The 13307-nt window shown below is 46.0% G+C and overlaps 1 protein-coding gene across 1 annotated transcript in view; it reads left to right on the top strand.

Annotated features, from left to right (window-relative positions):
- The first annotated feature begins 2917 nt into the window (after nucleotides 1-2917).
- Nucleotides 2918-13307, top strand: part of SGPL1 (sphingosine-1-phosphate lyase 1) — a 52500-nt gene continuing 42110 nt past the window's right edge. Inside the window, exon 1 of the mRNA XM_045783321.2 lies at nucleotides 2918-3536. Coding sequence (XP_045639277.2) covers nucleotides 3510-3536 — 27 coding nt within the window. The 5' untranslated portion in view covers nucleotides 2918-3509. The remainder of the gene's footprint in view (nucleotides 3537-13307) is intronic.

Below are 13307 nucleotides of genomic sequence, written 5' to 3'. Positions count from 1 at the left end.
CAATGCTTCTTGCTTTTTTATACCCGTCTTCCCCCTGCAGTATAATTCTCTCTTTTATTTCTGTCTCCTTTGTTCTCTCTCCAGCTTTCTCCCAAGGGCCCACCAATATAGCTAGGACACGTAAGACCAAGAGGCTGTGGGGATTTTGCTCCATTTTGGCATAAAGTGATTCCCCTGTGAAAGCTGAAATGATCTCCCTTAATCCCCATGCATCTTTGATCTCTGGCCACTTTCTACTCTGATGCTTCTCCTGTAATCCCTGATGTTATTCTGTGGTTAGGGGGAGAGGGAGCGTGAGGCAGAGGAGCAGGGGGCCCGAAGTGTCTCTCTGTCTCTCTGTCTCTTCCTAGCTTTTGTGCATGCGTGCGCACGCGCACACACACACGCACACACACACACACACTCTGGGCTCTGCCAGGAACTGCCAAGAGTCATGTTCCTTTCTGGGCTTTGTTTTCTACATGCATTTACTATGGGGTTGAGCTGGCAAATAGTGGAAGGCTCCTCTACCTCTTAACATTGTTTGAGTTTAATAAATCAACCAGCATACTTTAGGTTCTCCCTACAAAATCTGAAGACTTAACTTTCTATTGAAACTCTACCCCATTCTTCTGTGTGTCTTTAGAGTGGTCATTCACCTTCTCTGGGCCTTGGTGCCCTGATTTACAAGCTGGGAAGTGATGAGAGTCACCTGATCCGGACAAGTTAGGTCCTAAAGAGCCTTGGATGTAAAGATACCTAGTGTAGTTCTCGGCAGAGTAAGTTTCTTAGTCAGCTCGGACTGTTATAACATAATGCGAGATAAAGGTGCTGACAGGTTTGGGTTTTGCTGAGGATCCTCTTTCTGGCTTGCAAACTGGGGCCACGTCATTGTGTGCTCACGTGACTTCCTCTTTGTGCGTGAGTGGAGAGGGAGACAGAGCGAGAGCGAGCTCTGGTCTCTTCCTTTCCTTGTAAGGACACTAATCCTATTAGGGGAGCTCTGCCCTCATGATGCCTCAAAACCTGATGACTTTCCAGAGCCCTCACCATCACACTGGGGGCGTAGGGCTTCAACCTATGAATTTTGGAGAGGGGGAGACAAACATTTCGTCCACAACAAGAAGGATTAGTCAATACGGTTGAATTGGTTGGTTCATCTGGGGAGAGTGAAGAGACTGCCTGCTGCGTGTGAAGAGCAGGGACGTGGTACTGCCGAAGTGTAGGGAGGACGCCGGTGGGTCCTGTCTTTCAGTCCGCGGGCACAGAGATTGTGCATGAAAGGAGGGGAGGTAGCAGCTAAGAAGGAGACCAGGGAGAGCAGATCCTAGGATCTGAAGAAGAAATAAAGCAAAAGGGTGGAAGTGGGAAGTGGGGAGTGGGGAGATCATGCCTGGAATCCCAAAGTAACTCTGGATGAATACATTGGCTGGAGGCCCCAGCACATTTTCTGACCCTTCAGCACTGAGAAAGGATGTCTGCTCGGGGACAGCAGCAAGAGGGCTGAGGGTCTGGGGGTGTCAGGGACTGTTTCAGGAGCTCCGAATGGCAGAGATGTCTGGGACTTCTGAGGGGGTGGGGCTGAGGGTGAGGAAGCCCAGAGATAACCTGCTTGAGTCTTTCAGGGTCTTCACCATTCTGGCTGGGAGGTCCAGAAGTGCTGAGGGGTGTGCAGAGGAGGGCAGCCGCGCTAACAAGGGATGTCGTCCTGAGAGCACTGGTTGAGGGTACCCATGGAGGCGATGACACTCTAAGTTAGTGTCCTCACACCATTTCAAGGGGATGGAATTGGGTACCCTCATCAGTGTCAGTTTTGTTAAGATTTCAAGATTCCATCTAGGTGTCATTTTTAAATCTGTTGAAAAAAATACCGCGTGTTGATCACTGGTCAGTTACGTGTAACTGCGCCACCTTCGCTCCTGCGGAATTAGTGTCCTGGGCAAGTCAGGAAAAACATATTTGAGATTTAGCTATTTCATCTGGGAATGAAGGGTGACATTCGTGGGCCTGGTGGACGCTTTCACTTGAGTGTTAGATACTTCCCAACATTGCTCATGAAAATAAGTAATATTGGTTACATTTTTTGCCCAATACCTGGTCTCTGTTCTCCGCGTTTGTGGGGGAGGGAAGGACGGGGAGGGTAATTCCATTATAGGGAGTTTTCATGCGGCTTTTCTTCACGCATTATTGACCTTCAGGAAACCTCCAGGAAAGAGCAGGGGACAAATCTCTGAGTCACCTATTAAAATCCCAAAGGTCTCTCTAGAGACTCATCTTGAGTGGTTGCTTTGGATCAGTTCGTGCAGTGCTCGGCAGGGTGACTCTCTCAAGAGCTCGAAGTGACCAAATGAGACCATTAAGTTGGTTTTTATAAAAGGCAGCCCGAAGGAGAAGTTGCTGACCGTCTGGTGCGGGTAGGTCCCACCTTCCGACAAGGGCCCGCCCGGGTGCCGGGCTCTGCCTGGCCAGCAGGCGGCGCGCACGCGCCGTGGGGGCCCGGCGGCGAGGCGGGCCTCGTCCCCGCACCCTCCGGGGCCGGAGCGTGCGCGCGCCCGATGCCGGGGCCGCGCACGCCGGGGCTGGGGAGCCATTTCCGGGCGGGGAGGGGCGGGTCCGCCGGAGGTCGGACCTCCAATCTCGGCGGCGGCGGCTGCAGGGGGAGCCCGCGCTCCGCCGCCCGCCAGTCGGTCGCGTGGTGACGAGAAGCCGGGCAGGCGAGAGAGAGGCTGAGGGAAGGAGCGGGGAAGCGGAATCGGGGCAGGGGAGTGTAGGGGGCCGCTGAGGCTCCGGAAAAGGGAGCGTCGGGCTGGGGCGGAGGGCTCCAGGGTGGGCAGGGCAGGGGAGTGAGGGGAGGAAGGAGGGCCCAGCGGACCGAGGGGCGCGGGCAGAGGGTGGGCGCGCCGATCCCCGATCCCCGAGGTCTGAGGGAGCGGAGGGGCCAGCGAGTGGGTGCGGGAGGGCGCCAGGGCCGAGACGGAGCGGGCTCTGAAACCCCACTCCCGCGGAGGTGGGAGCGGACTGGGGCAGCCGGGATCTGCTGATCTTTCCGAGGAGAGGAAGGGCTCCGGGGTGGGAGCGATGGAGTCGGGAGAGAGGCCAGCGGGGATCTGGAGGCTGGACGCTGGGCTGGGCTGCCCGTGGCGTCCGATCGTCCGCCCTGCTGCGTTGGTGGGCTGCGCTCCGGGGCTCCGGGGCTCCGGGGTTCCGGGCCCGTTCGGCGGCGGGCTGGGCGTTTCCCCCGGTGTCTACCTGGGGGGCTTGCTTGGTGGGAGGCTGGGTCTTGATTCGTTTGGTCAGCTGTGGGAGGGAAGCACAGAGCCAGCAGGATTCTGATTCGCTGATTTGGGTGCTGGGGGTGGAGTGTCATAGCTGGGAGTGAAATCGGAGCTCTCAAAGGAGGGAGAGAACCATTTCTTGACTGCTCTAGCGACTCTAGGCGGGCCGAGGCCACAGTTTAAAGCTTTAGAAGTAAACAAACCTGGTTCCCTTTTGCAGAGGGGGGGCACCAAGAGGACGGCTGGGGGAGGAAGATGCCGAGTACGGACCTTCTGATGTTGGTGAGTTTTTCCCAAACATCCTCCTTGTTAGAAGGCGCTTGTCCCTTAAGTTTTATTTTTAGTCTAAAGGATCTGAGTGTATAGATATCACTTCTGATGCTTGCTTTTGGTAGCTGAGCGTTTCTGCTACCTTTTTATTTTGGGTTACTGGTTGGGGTGGATAAACGGCTAAATTAAATATACGAATATATTTGCATTTAATGAATATGAAGAATCTTGTAATTGATTTTAGTCTCTCCCTTACCATACTACCAGAACAGTTTTAAAACTAATATATTTTGCCTGGGTCTGCCATGTATTCGTTTATAAGTGTGGGTCTCCCAGACTAGAGGTACAATTCCTCAGAAAACAGATAATCATGTCTAGTTTGTTTAAAGATGAATAAACAGCTGTCGTGTGCTCTGTGTCTAGGAAGTGCTTAACAAATGCTTGTCCAGTTAAACGGATTTGAATTCAAGTTCTTTTGTGGGGTTGAGGAATATGCCTGCTTTGGTAAAGTCTGTTTTTTCCTCTCGAGATCTTTCCCTGGTTGTCTGTCCGTCCCCCCCCTCCCCCAGCAGAGAGAATAGCATTGCCAAATGAGTGTTTACCAAAATGAGGTTTTATTCTTGGGGCATTTATGACTCCATAGAGGCTCTTTATTGTGAGTATTGCAGGGAGCCCATGGCCTTCCAATAGCTATCTCAAAAAAGAGCATTTTGTTTTTAATAAGATACTTCTCTGAGTCTGATGTCTGTGCGAAAACGTTGATTTCAGAACAATTCATTTCCCTCTCTTTATCTCACTATCCCAGAGAGCTGGTATCTGTCATTGGGAAATTGGCAAAAAACAAACAAACAAACAAAAACTAGTAGTGAGGTCTTTTTTCTTTCTTTTTTTTTTTTTTTTTAAATATACCCAGGGCTGACTTTCTGTAGTGGCAAAACCTATGAGGTCTGTGGGAGGGATAAAGAAGGAAACTAAGTGATGATTAGTTCTGGTTTGAGGCAGAGAGCAAGGATGGTTTTAGAGACCTAGGTAAATACTTGGCTTATTCACAGATCCTGATAAAGAGTTCACCTAAAGTAGCTTCTTGCCTCAAATGTCATGGATTGTCAGTAGATAATAAATAGCCTTTGTGATTTTAGATTCTTATCACAGAAGCCATGTGTTACAAAAATTAGGAGCCATACATAAGCGAAAGGAAGTAACCCCCAATAATTACACTGCTCAGAAATAACCGCCATAGAGGATTAATGCAGAATGATTTGTAATGATTGGCAATTTGTTTTTCCTTTTACAGACAGATCAGCATGTTTATGTAAATTAAGATTTCCGTGTGTAAGTAGGCTACACCTTCATGCCCAGAGATGAGCTTGTGACTTCTTGGGCCCATGGGCTCTCTTGAACCGTGTGACCAGTCAGTGCTTTTTTATTCAGGATATTAACGTTTTGTTTTGAAGTATTTCTCTGGACTCCACCATTAGTTTTCATTTCTTCATTTGATCATCTCGAGTATTGAAGGTGTCGATTTGCTTGTTGGAATAAGGAATTAATTCACACGGATAATGACTGGCTCTCTAGAATCCTCACTGTCTGAGGCTACTGTACGTGTTCCTCGAGGTGCTTTCTCTAGAAAAGTTGTCATTCCTTCTTTGCCCCCCATGCTGTGCTCTTTGAGGCCTAATGGTAAAGAACCAGTGGCCAGGGCCGAGTTCTCAGCAGGGGCAATGAACTGTCGTTGTCTGCATACTTTAGCTACTTTGTATGAAGCAGAAGATGTGTTCTGGGCCCTCTAACAGGGAGGAAAGGACCCCAGTTAATAAAAAATAGCCTCCGTGCAGGGCAGTGTGTGGTAGAGCCTCAGAAGGAGAAGCAGTCTTGGAGGCCGCGTGATGCAACTTCTTACTTATATTGTATGGGAGTCCTTGTTAGAGCATCTCTGGTGACTGGATAGCCCGTCCTCCGTCCTTTCTGCTGGGGGAATAAGATGGGCATAAGCTAGGACACAATGCAAGGTGGATCCAGGAATAACAGAAGTCTGATAGCTCACATTTATTGAACAGGTGTTACATGTTAGGTGCAGAAATAGATGCTCTGGCTATTCGTTTACTTTTCACAAAAACCCTTTGAAAAATATGCTGGCACCCTCCTTAGGTAGGTGAAAAACCAGGCTTGGGGAGGGTATTGCAGTGATGGGGTGGCGGAGCCGCGTTTTAACTACAGTGAGTCTGACTTCAGATCCCTCCTTCTGTTCTGCGTTGTGATGCTGCTTCTGGGCCACATTGCCCATAAGGGACAGAGGTTGCTGAGCTTTGTGACTGATGGGAGAGGGTTTGTGTCGGACAGGGGGGGGATAGCTCTGCCCTCTGAGGGGGCCCTTTGGAAGCGTGTGTGGGGGTGCTTTTGTTTTCTAGTATGGTCCTGTCCGAAAATGTATGTTTTATGATACAGATGTTCTGATTTGTTTTCTCCTACCTTGCAGTTAGGGCTTATACTGAAATTGTAAAAGTTATGTTCATAGAGGTAGTCTTTGAATTCCATTTCAGAATAATAAAGGGGCATACAAAATATTTGTTCTAAAAAGAGGGCATTGGGTTTGATGGGGTTGGAAACTACTTGTGTGGACAGTATACCGTGGCACTAAAGCTTGAAGATGAACCGGAGTCCGTACATGATAAGCCTGTACTCCACACCACAGAGCTGGGGCTGTCACTCTTCAGTGCCTTCCTGCCCTTCGCTCGGCCCTCGCTTGATAAGGGTAGTTTGCCTGACTTTTTCCGTTTGCTCTCTTATGTCATGAACTGTAGTACTTTCCACCTGTGTCTCACACTAAAAGGGGTGAGAGTATTCATCTGAGACCTGTGATGATTTCAGAAGAAAAGTCTGGAAATTTTTTTAGCAATTTCTCTCCACTTTGGCAACCATTCTTTTCACCCGTCGCATGTTCTCCTCCTCGCTAGTGCTAGGGAATGGTGTCACTTTGCAAGCTGTCAAATACTTAGAGCTTTTAAAAAAAGAATACTTTATAAAGCGAAGTCTACTCCTTTGGGTGGCTTTTCTCTTTTCCCATCTGGTGAATCATACATGCCATGGTAGTGCTGGGTGGAGTTTCAGTGATAGTTTATCTGGGGCCAAGGTTCTCCGCTGTGATTTTGCTCCCCAGGAATATTTGGTAATATCTGGAGACATTTTCGGTTGCCATACTTGAGTGCTAGAGGTCAGGAATGCAACCAAAGGCCCTACTATGCACACAGCCCTCCACCACTGAGAATTATGTGGCCTAAAGTGTTAGTAGTGCTAGGCTTGAGAAACCCTGGTCTGGAGTTCCTTAACATAGGTAATAGCATCTGCGTAGCCCTTGCATTCGTATGGGTGGGAGAATGAGTCTTTCTTAGAGTGGAGTGGGTCTGTTATAGTGCTGCTTGGGGTTATTTTGTCCATGGACCAGGTCCTGCTGCTTTGGAATATATTTGTTGGACTGTCTACAGCATAATCTTCTGTAACACAGTAAAATCTTAAGAAATGCTTTCCTCTGCAACATTTCTGCAGCTCTCTTGATTTGGAAACAGTAAGCCTGTCTCAGTTTTTTGGGTTCAGAATGGAATCTTTCCAGATCTTAGAGCTTTATCTTTGAGCCTTGAATCTTTTTCAGGCATGCTTTCTTTCTGGATGTCAGGTAGGATTTGAGCAATAAGCCAAAAGATCGACACTAAGAGCTCATTTCTAGTATTTGAATCTGGTGTCTTATTTGTAGGATTGTCTAGAAGAAAGGGAACATTCATTGGGACCGGTAGATCCTTTAAAGGTTTGTTGACCGTTTGCGTGGCCCTTGTAAGATGAGCACTGTATTTGGCATTGTTCCAGTCTTACTAGTAAAGGAAAACTGTAATAACAAGTTTGATAATTTCTCCAGCCATTGATCTAAAGGAAGGAGGGGTTATAAATAGATAAACTTCAAACCCCAGTATTTGGCTTGGCTTTGCAGTGTACGTGTCAGGAATTTTTAGTAACATTTGCTTTCTTAATTAGGCTTTGCCCAAACATACAGTTTGTGCACATTGGTGGCAGAACTGGGAATCATTTGGGGATTAAGAATTTTCCATAGGGACTTGATTTAGAGTGAATCAGTCTGTATGCGGAAATATATAGAACACAGTTACTGAGAGAAAAACCATGTTGGGGGGGTAAGGGGAAATAGGAGGCATCTAGGAAGATGGAATGGTGCAGGCTGAAGAGTGGGTTGGATATATCAGTTATCTCCGGGCACCCTCCAGGAGTGTGATTGAGGAGATGAAAGGACTGTTTACAGAGCTGGGCAGAGTTAAGAAGACCTGTGGGGGTTGGTGAAACACCTCAGGGCTCACAGCCATCATCATTCTTAGGCCTGAACGGGCAAAGAGAGTTGCTTCTGGAACCTTGAAAGTTGAGCTGGAGGAGAGGGTAACCTGTAGGAAAGCTGTCACTGCCAACCAGTATCCTAGCAGGAAGGGAATCAAGGGAAATAAACACCTCAGACCCTTTATCCCCCCACCCGCTGATCTCATGCTGGAGCTTTTCATTGGCCAAACCCAACTGGAAATGAGACGATAAATAAGGGAGCCTGGGTGATTTAATTCATAGAGGCCCAGAGAGGTAGAGAGGTTTGGTAGAGGGTCTGGAGGAGCCAAGGGAGGATAGCCAGCATGCTAAAACTGAGGTCAAGTTAGTTCTGAAAGGCACAAGCGAGAAGATAGCTTGTTAGCAGAGTCCTGAAGAATGGATAGAACATGGAATGTTGTAGAAAAGGAATGTTCTGGGGGCGCCTGGGTGGCTCAGTCGTTAAGCGTCTGCCTTTGGCTCAGGGCGTGATCCCGGCGTTCTGGGATCGAGCCCCACATCAGGCTCCTCTGCTGGGAGTCTGCTTCTTCCTCTCCCACTCCCCCTGCTTGTGTTCCCTCTCTCACTGGCTGTCTCTGTCAAATAAATAAAATCTTTAAAAAAAAAAAAAAAAAAAAAAAAGAAAAGGAATGTTCTCGCTGATAACAGAAGGAAAGATTCAGAGGCAAAGTGTTGCCACAGCTTTGGCAAGGCCAGAGCTGCTTTTTTCCAGGAGTAGCCTTAGAATCTTAATTGCCTGAAAGGCATTGAGAAATCCTGCAGTCCAACTTTCCTTGCTGTGTGGAAATCCTTTCCACGGTGCCCTGCCAGGGGTGGGTGCAGAACGCTTTCTCAGGGAGTTCTTTCCATTGTTGGACAGCTATAATTGTAGAAAGTGTTCCATGTGTCCAGACCACTGACATATCCGGTAGGGTTAGGTTTGGCTGTATGTAAAAGAGAAACTAAAGTAACAGAGATTTTTTAAAAGGTAGAAATGAATGTCTCTAAAGTAAGAGAAAGCCAGAGTAGACCCTTGTTGGCTGATGTGGCCATTCCTAGGTCTTTGAGGGAGGTTCCACCATACGTGGTGGGTCCGTTCCTGGTCCAGGTTAGCTGCCCTGAGCGTAAGCTGTTACGTTCATGTTTTCTTTGGTAGGAAGAGCGAAGGCAAGGAAAAGGGCTTACCCTCCTTTTTAATTACAAATGTTTTCATGTGAAATATTATGTTATTATATAGAGAGCTAGATAAAGCACATACCTATGTTTTACAGAATAACAATAAAACAGTCCTACGTCTATCCCCAGGTTAAGGACTAGGATACTTACCCCCAATCCCATGTGCCTCACCCTGATTATAGCTTCTTTCCTCCCCTCTAGGGATGACTATCCTGATTTTTGGCATAATTCTTCTCTTGCTGTGTTTAAAGAAAACAAGTGTTACCACCTATGTATATGTCCCTAGGTTTAGTTCTGTTCATTTTTTAACTTGCTGTGAATTGATTTATATGTATTTTTGGATGATTTCCCAATGTTGCTCAGTATTTGTGACATTCATCCACGTTGTCACATGTAGTTTATGAGTTTTAGTTCATTCATTTTCATCATTGCCTGATATTTTACTGTATGACTACCACAGTTCGTCTAATCCATGCTGATGGACACTTGGGTGGTTTCCAGTTTGTGGCTTTTTTGAACATTACCCTAGTGAACTTTCTTGTATATGACAAGTGATCAAAAGTGTAAGTTTTCCTGGGATTTATTCTCGGGAGCAGAATCGCCGCATTGTAATTTCACTTGATAATGCCTACCTTTGCAGAAGAAGTTGATACAGTTTATACTCCTAGCAACAGTGTATGAGAGTTCTTGTTCCTACACAGTTTGACCAACTTGGGACTTACAAGGGTGTTTACTTTTTGCTGTTCCAGGAGGGTGAAATCTAATTGATTCCCATATGCATTTCCCTGATTACTCCTGAGGTTAAGTGTCCTTTTCATTGTATATTGACTGTTTGGATTTCCTGTTTTGTGGGTGCCTCTTCCAGTCTTCGCTTTCTCAATTATTTATCTATTTCTCCTTGTAGTTCTGTTAGATTTTGTTGTATGTATTTTGAGATTTTGTTACTAGGTGCATACAGATTTACAATTGTTACATCTTACCTAGTAAGTTGCACTTTTAACCTAATACTACATTTTGACTTGATATAGCTATGTGAGCTTTTTGTCATGAAATGGGCAAACTGCAAAAGTTCGATGCATGAATGAATGACTTACCTGTCATATAGGCAGAAACTGCAGAACTGTCTTCCTCCTGGTTCGTGTTTCTGGCACACTGTTGTTTATGTGGCCGATTATTCCAGGCAGTGGATAAATCACTTTTGAATTAAAAAAAAAAAAGTAGTTTTCTTTTTTGAGTTAGAACTTGCATACAGTAAAGGGCATGAATCTTAATTATACAGGTCAGTAATATTTGCAGGTGGATACACTGTACTCACTGCCCAAATACAAAGACTGTCCAGTCTCCCAGCAGGTTCCTCCTTCCCTCCCATTTGGACCCACCAGAGGTTGTCCTTCTCACTGTTGATTCGTTTCGCTGATTTTTGAAACTCATATAAATGGAAACATACAGTATGTTTTATTTCGAGTGTCCTTTTTGGTGAATCTGTGAGATTCAGCCGTGCTCTTATGTAATAATAGTTGTAAAAATCATGGCTGGGTGGTTTTACATGTATAAAATGCCGCCATTTATTCATTCTATAGTTGATGAACATTTGCGTTTCTAGTTGTTGGCTGTTTTGAATGACACTGCTACGTTCTTGAGCGTGTCTTTGGGTAAACAGCATTGCCAGGTCATGAGGCCTGCTGCCAGACGGGTTTCCCAAGTGGTTGTACCGATTTATACTCCCACAGGGTTTTCTTAATGTGTAACTTGTGCTTTTAGCTTTTGGGCAGCAAATCTTAAATTTCTGTTACCTGCACACTGGACATGGGAGACAACATTGAGAACTCCATCCTGAAGTAGGGTAGGCACTTCTAAAGTGTGAAATGTCCTTCCTTTTCTGTCATTTCCCCGGAGAGTAAAAGCCTCCTGTGTTCTTATTTATCTCGTCTGTAACTATTAATAAACATTTGATGGGAAGAGAGCAACCTTGGTTCTCTGTTAAGGGCAGAGTTTTAGATTTGTAAAACAGCATTTGTAACAGTTAATTCCAAGGTAGAATCATAGTTCTCTGGAACTCTTGGCAATCTAAGCAGCTGTTGTGGTATATTTACGCTTTGTGCTCTGTACTGGGCAGGTTTTCTCTGGAGGCTTTTCTGAAAGCATTTAAATGTATTCTTTTGAAATGCATTTTGGCAGATAGGATTGATGTATTCCCTTTTCAAACCGTCTTGAGTTCCAGTCTTACTGGTGCTGAGACAATTGAGGCAAATAGAAAATTCTGTTTTCAGACTCCAGTAGGAGGGACTCGAGGCCAAACACAAGAATGCCACGGGGGACCTGCTCCTTGTCTAGCTGCATTGCAGCCAGGGCGGACAAAGGCCTAGGAGTATGCTACCCAGCCCTTTCTGGTAAACTTGTGATTTCAAATGCTTTCCCAAGAGTCATAACAATACAGTCAACAGCAGTCTGTCCAGATGCCTGAAATCAGGCTTATGATCTGTAAACATAAGTAGGTAACCAATATAACCCTGTTTTGTAGGTAAGAGGGCATTCTGATTGAATTAGATAGTAGAAGGCTGGGAGTTGACTTAACATCTGTCTTGTTAAATGGAGGAGCAGCCCACTCTTAGCATGTATTTCATTATCGGCGTCTGTAAGAAAATCCAACATACGCATGGGAAGCAAACCACTTAAAGCCTCTCCCTGCTCTGCCTGCTGGACTTCGCTAGGGGCATGGCAAAGCTTACTCTTCCCTGCTGCTTACTGAAAAGGAAAGGAGAACGTTTACCATCAGAGATTCAGGCTCATCAAATATTCAGTAAGTGTTGATTATCTGCAGACAATCTCTTGCTACCTTCCTGCATTGAATATTCACAACGATCCTGTGAGTAGCTAGATGGGGGTATCTTTTTTGTCTGGTGAACTTTTTGTGAATTATAACAATGGCATCTGTTTTAGCAGATGGGCAGAATCCAGCTGCATGGAGGCTCAGTCACGTGCCAGAGGTCACACAGAGCTAAGATTCGAGTAGAAGCCTCCCATTACCAGTCCAGACTTTCGAGGGCACCACAGCTGTGGGTAGGACACTAGTAATAGGATGCTTGATGAGTCCCCAGGAGTGGTGACGAGTGTCGGTTCAGAACAGCACCCAGAGATGGCTGTCCTTTTCCTATGTCCTCGGTAGTGGCTGGAGTACGTGTTATGAGCGGCCAAGGGAGAAAGTGTTTTTTAAAAATTTCATCATTTTAGCAGTTAATAATTCTATTTGTAGATTCTTAAAAATATGTACGTTTAGGCAATAATGACCTGCTTTGTCTAGTTTTGTACATCATCGCTCTACAAATTTCCAAGTTATTTTTAGATACTTCGGATGGCTTTCATTTGGAGTCCAAGGCTTTACTCTCTGTTTCTGGAACTGCAGAGTTTCTGCTGTTTTTGGCCCATATGGGAACTTTTTTCAGAAAGGCCTTTGGGTTTTGGGGGGTTTTTTTCGTTTTGTTTTTTAAAGAAAGCCTGTGAATCTTAGGAGGTTGGTTTTAGTTGAGAGGACACTTGGTGAACATAGATGCAACTGCTGGGTCACAATGCCTTTCCTTTCTTTCTTTCTTTCTTTACGCATCCGGTTCATTGGTTTTTACTACGTTCACAGAGTTGTGCAACCGTCACCACAATTTCAGAACATTTTCAGAAGAGACCCCATGTCTCAACGGTCATTTCCTTCTGTCCTCCCAGCCCCCTAGCCCTAGGCGACCCCCAAACTACTTTTCATCTGTAGATTTCCTTATTCAGAACCCTTCATATAAATGGAATCCTTTAGTGCCTGGTCTTCTGTGATTAGTGTTTTTCACTTAGCGTGATGTCTTGAAGGTTCATCCATATTGTAGCTTGGATCAGAATTTCGTTCCTTTTTATTATAGTCATAAGGCTTTTCCTGGAGAATTTTAAGTAACGGGTGATGGTTCTCACCTACAGGCGACATCGGGGGCTTGTGCTTACTCTACGTGTAATAGGCTACTTTGTCATATTAAAGCTGCTTCTGTGATTCATGTTAAAGAGGGGGTTATTCATTTCATTATCAGCATCTGTAAGAAAATACAGTGTAGGCATGGGAAGCAAACCACTTAAAGCCTCTCCCAGCTCTGCCTGTGGGGCTTCGCTTGGGACTGGGGAATATGGGCCCCAATGACGCGCCTCCAGGATGTCCTGAACCCTTGGTAATTATTCGCAGGTTTCATGTTCCCAGACATTTTTTTGGTGGGGGCGTTTGGGGACCTA

This window comes from Ursus americanus, chromosome 6 (assembly GCF_024610735.1).
Source record: "Ursus americanus isolate L20-20 chromosome 6, mUrsAme1.1.p, whole genome shotgun sequence".
Classification (NCBI taxonomy): Eukaryota; Metazoa; Chordata; class Mammalia; order Carnivora; family Ursidae; genus Ursus; species Ursus americanus.
Note: the sequence above shows the minus strand (reverse complement) of the source record. Positions and strands in the feature narration are given on the sequence as shown.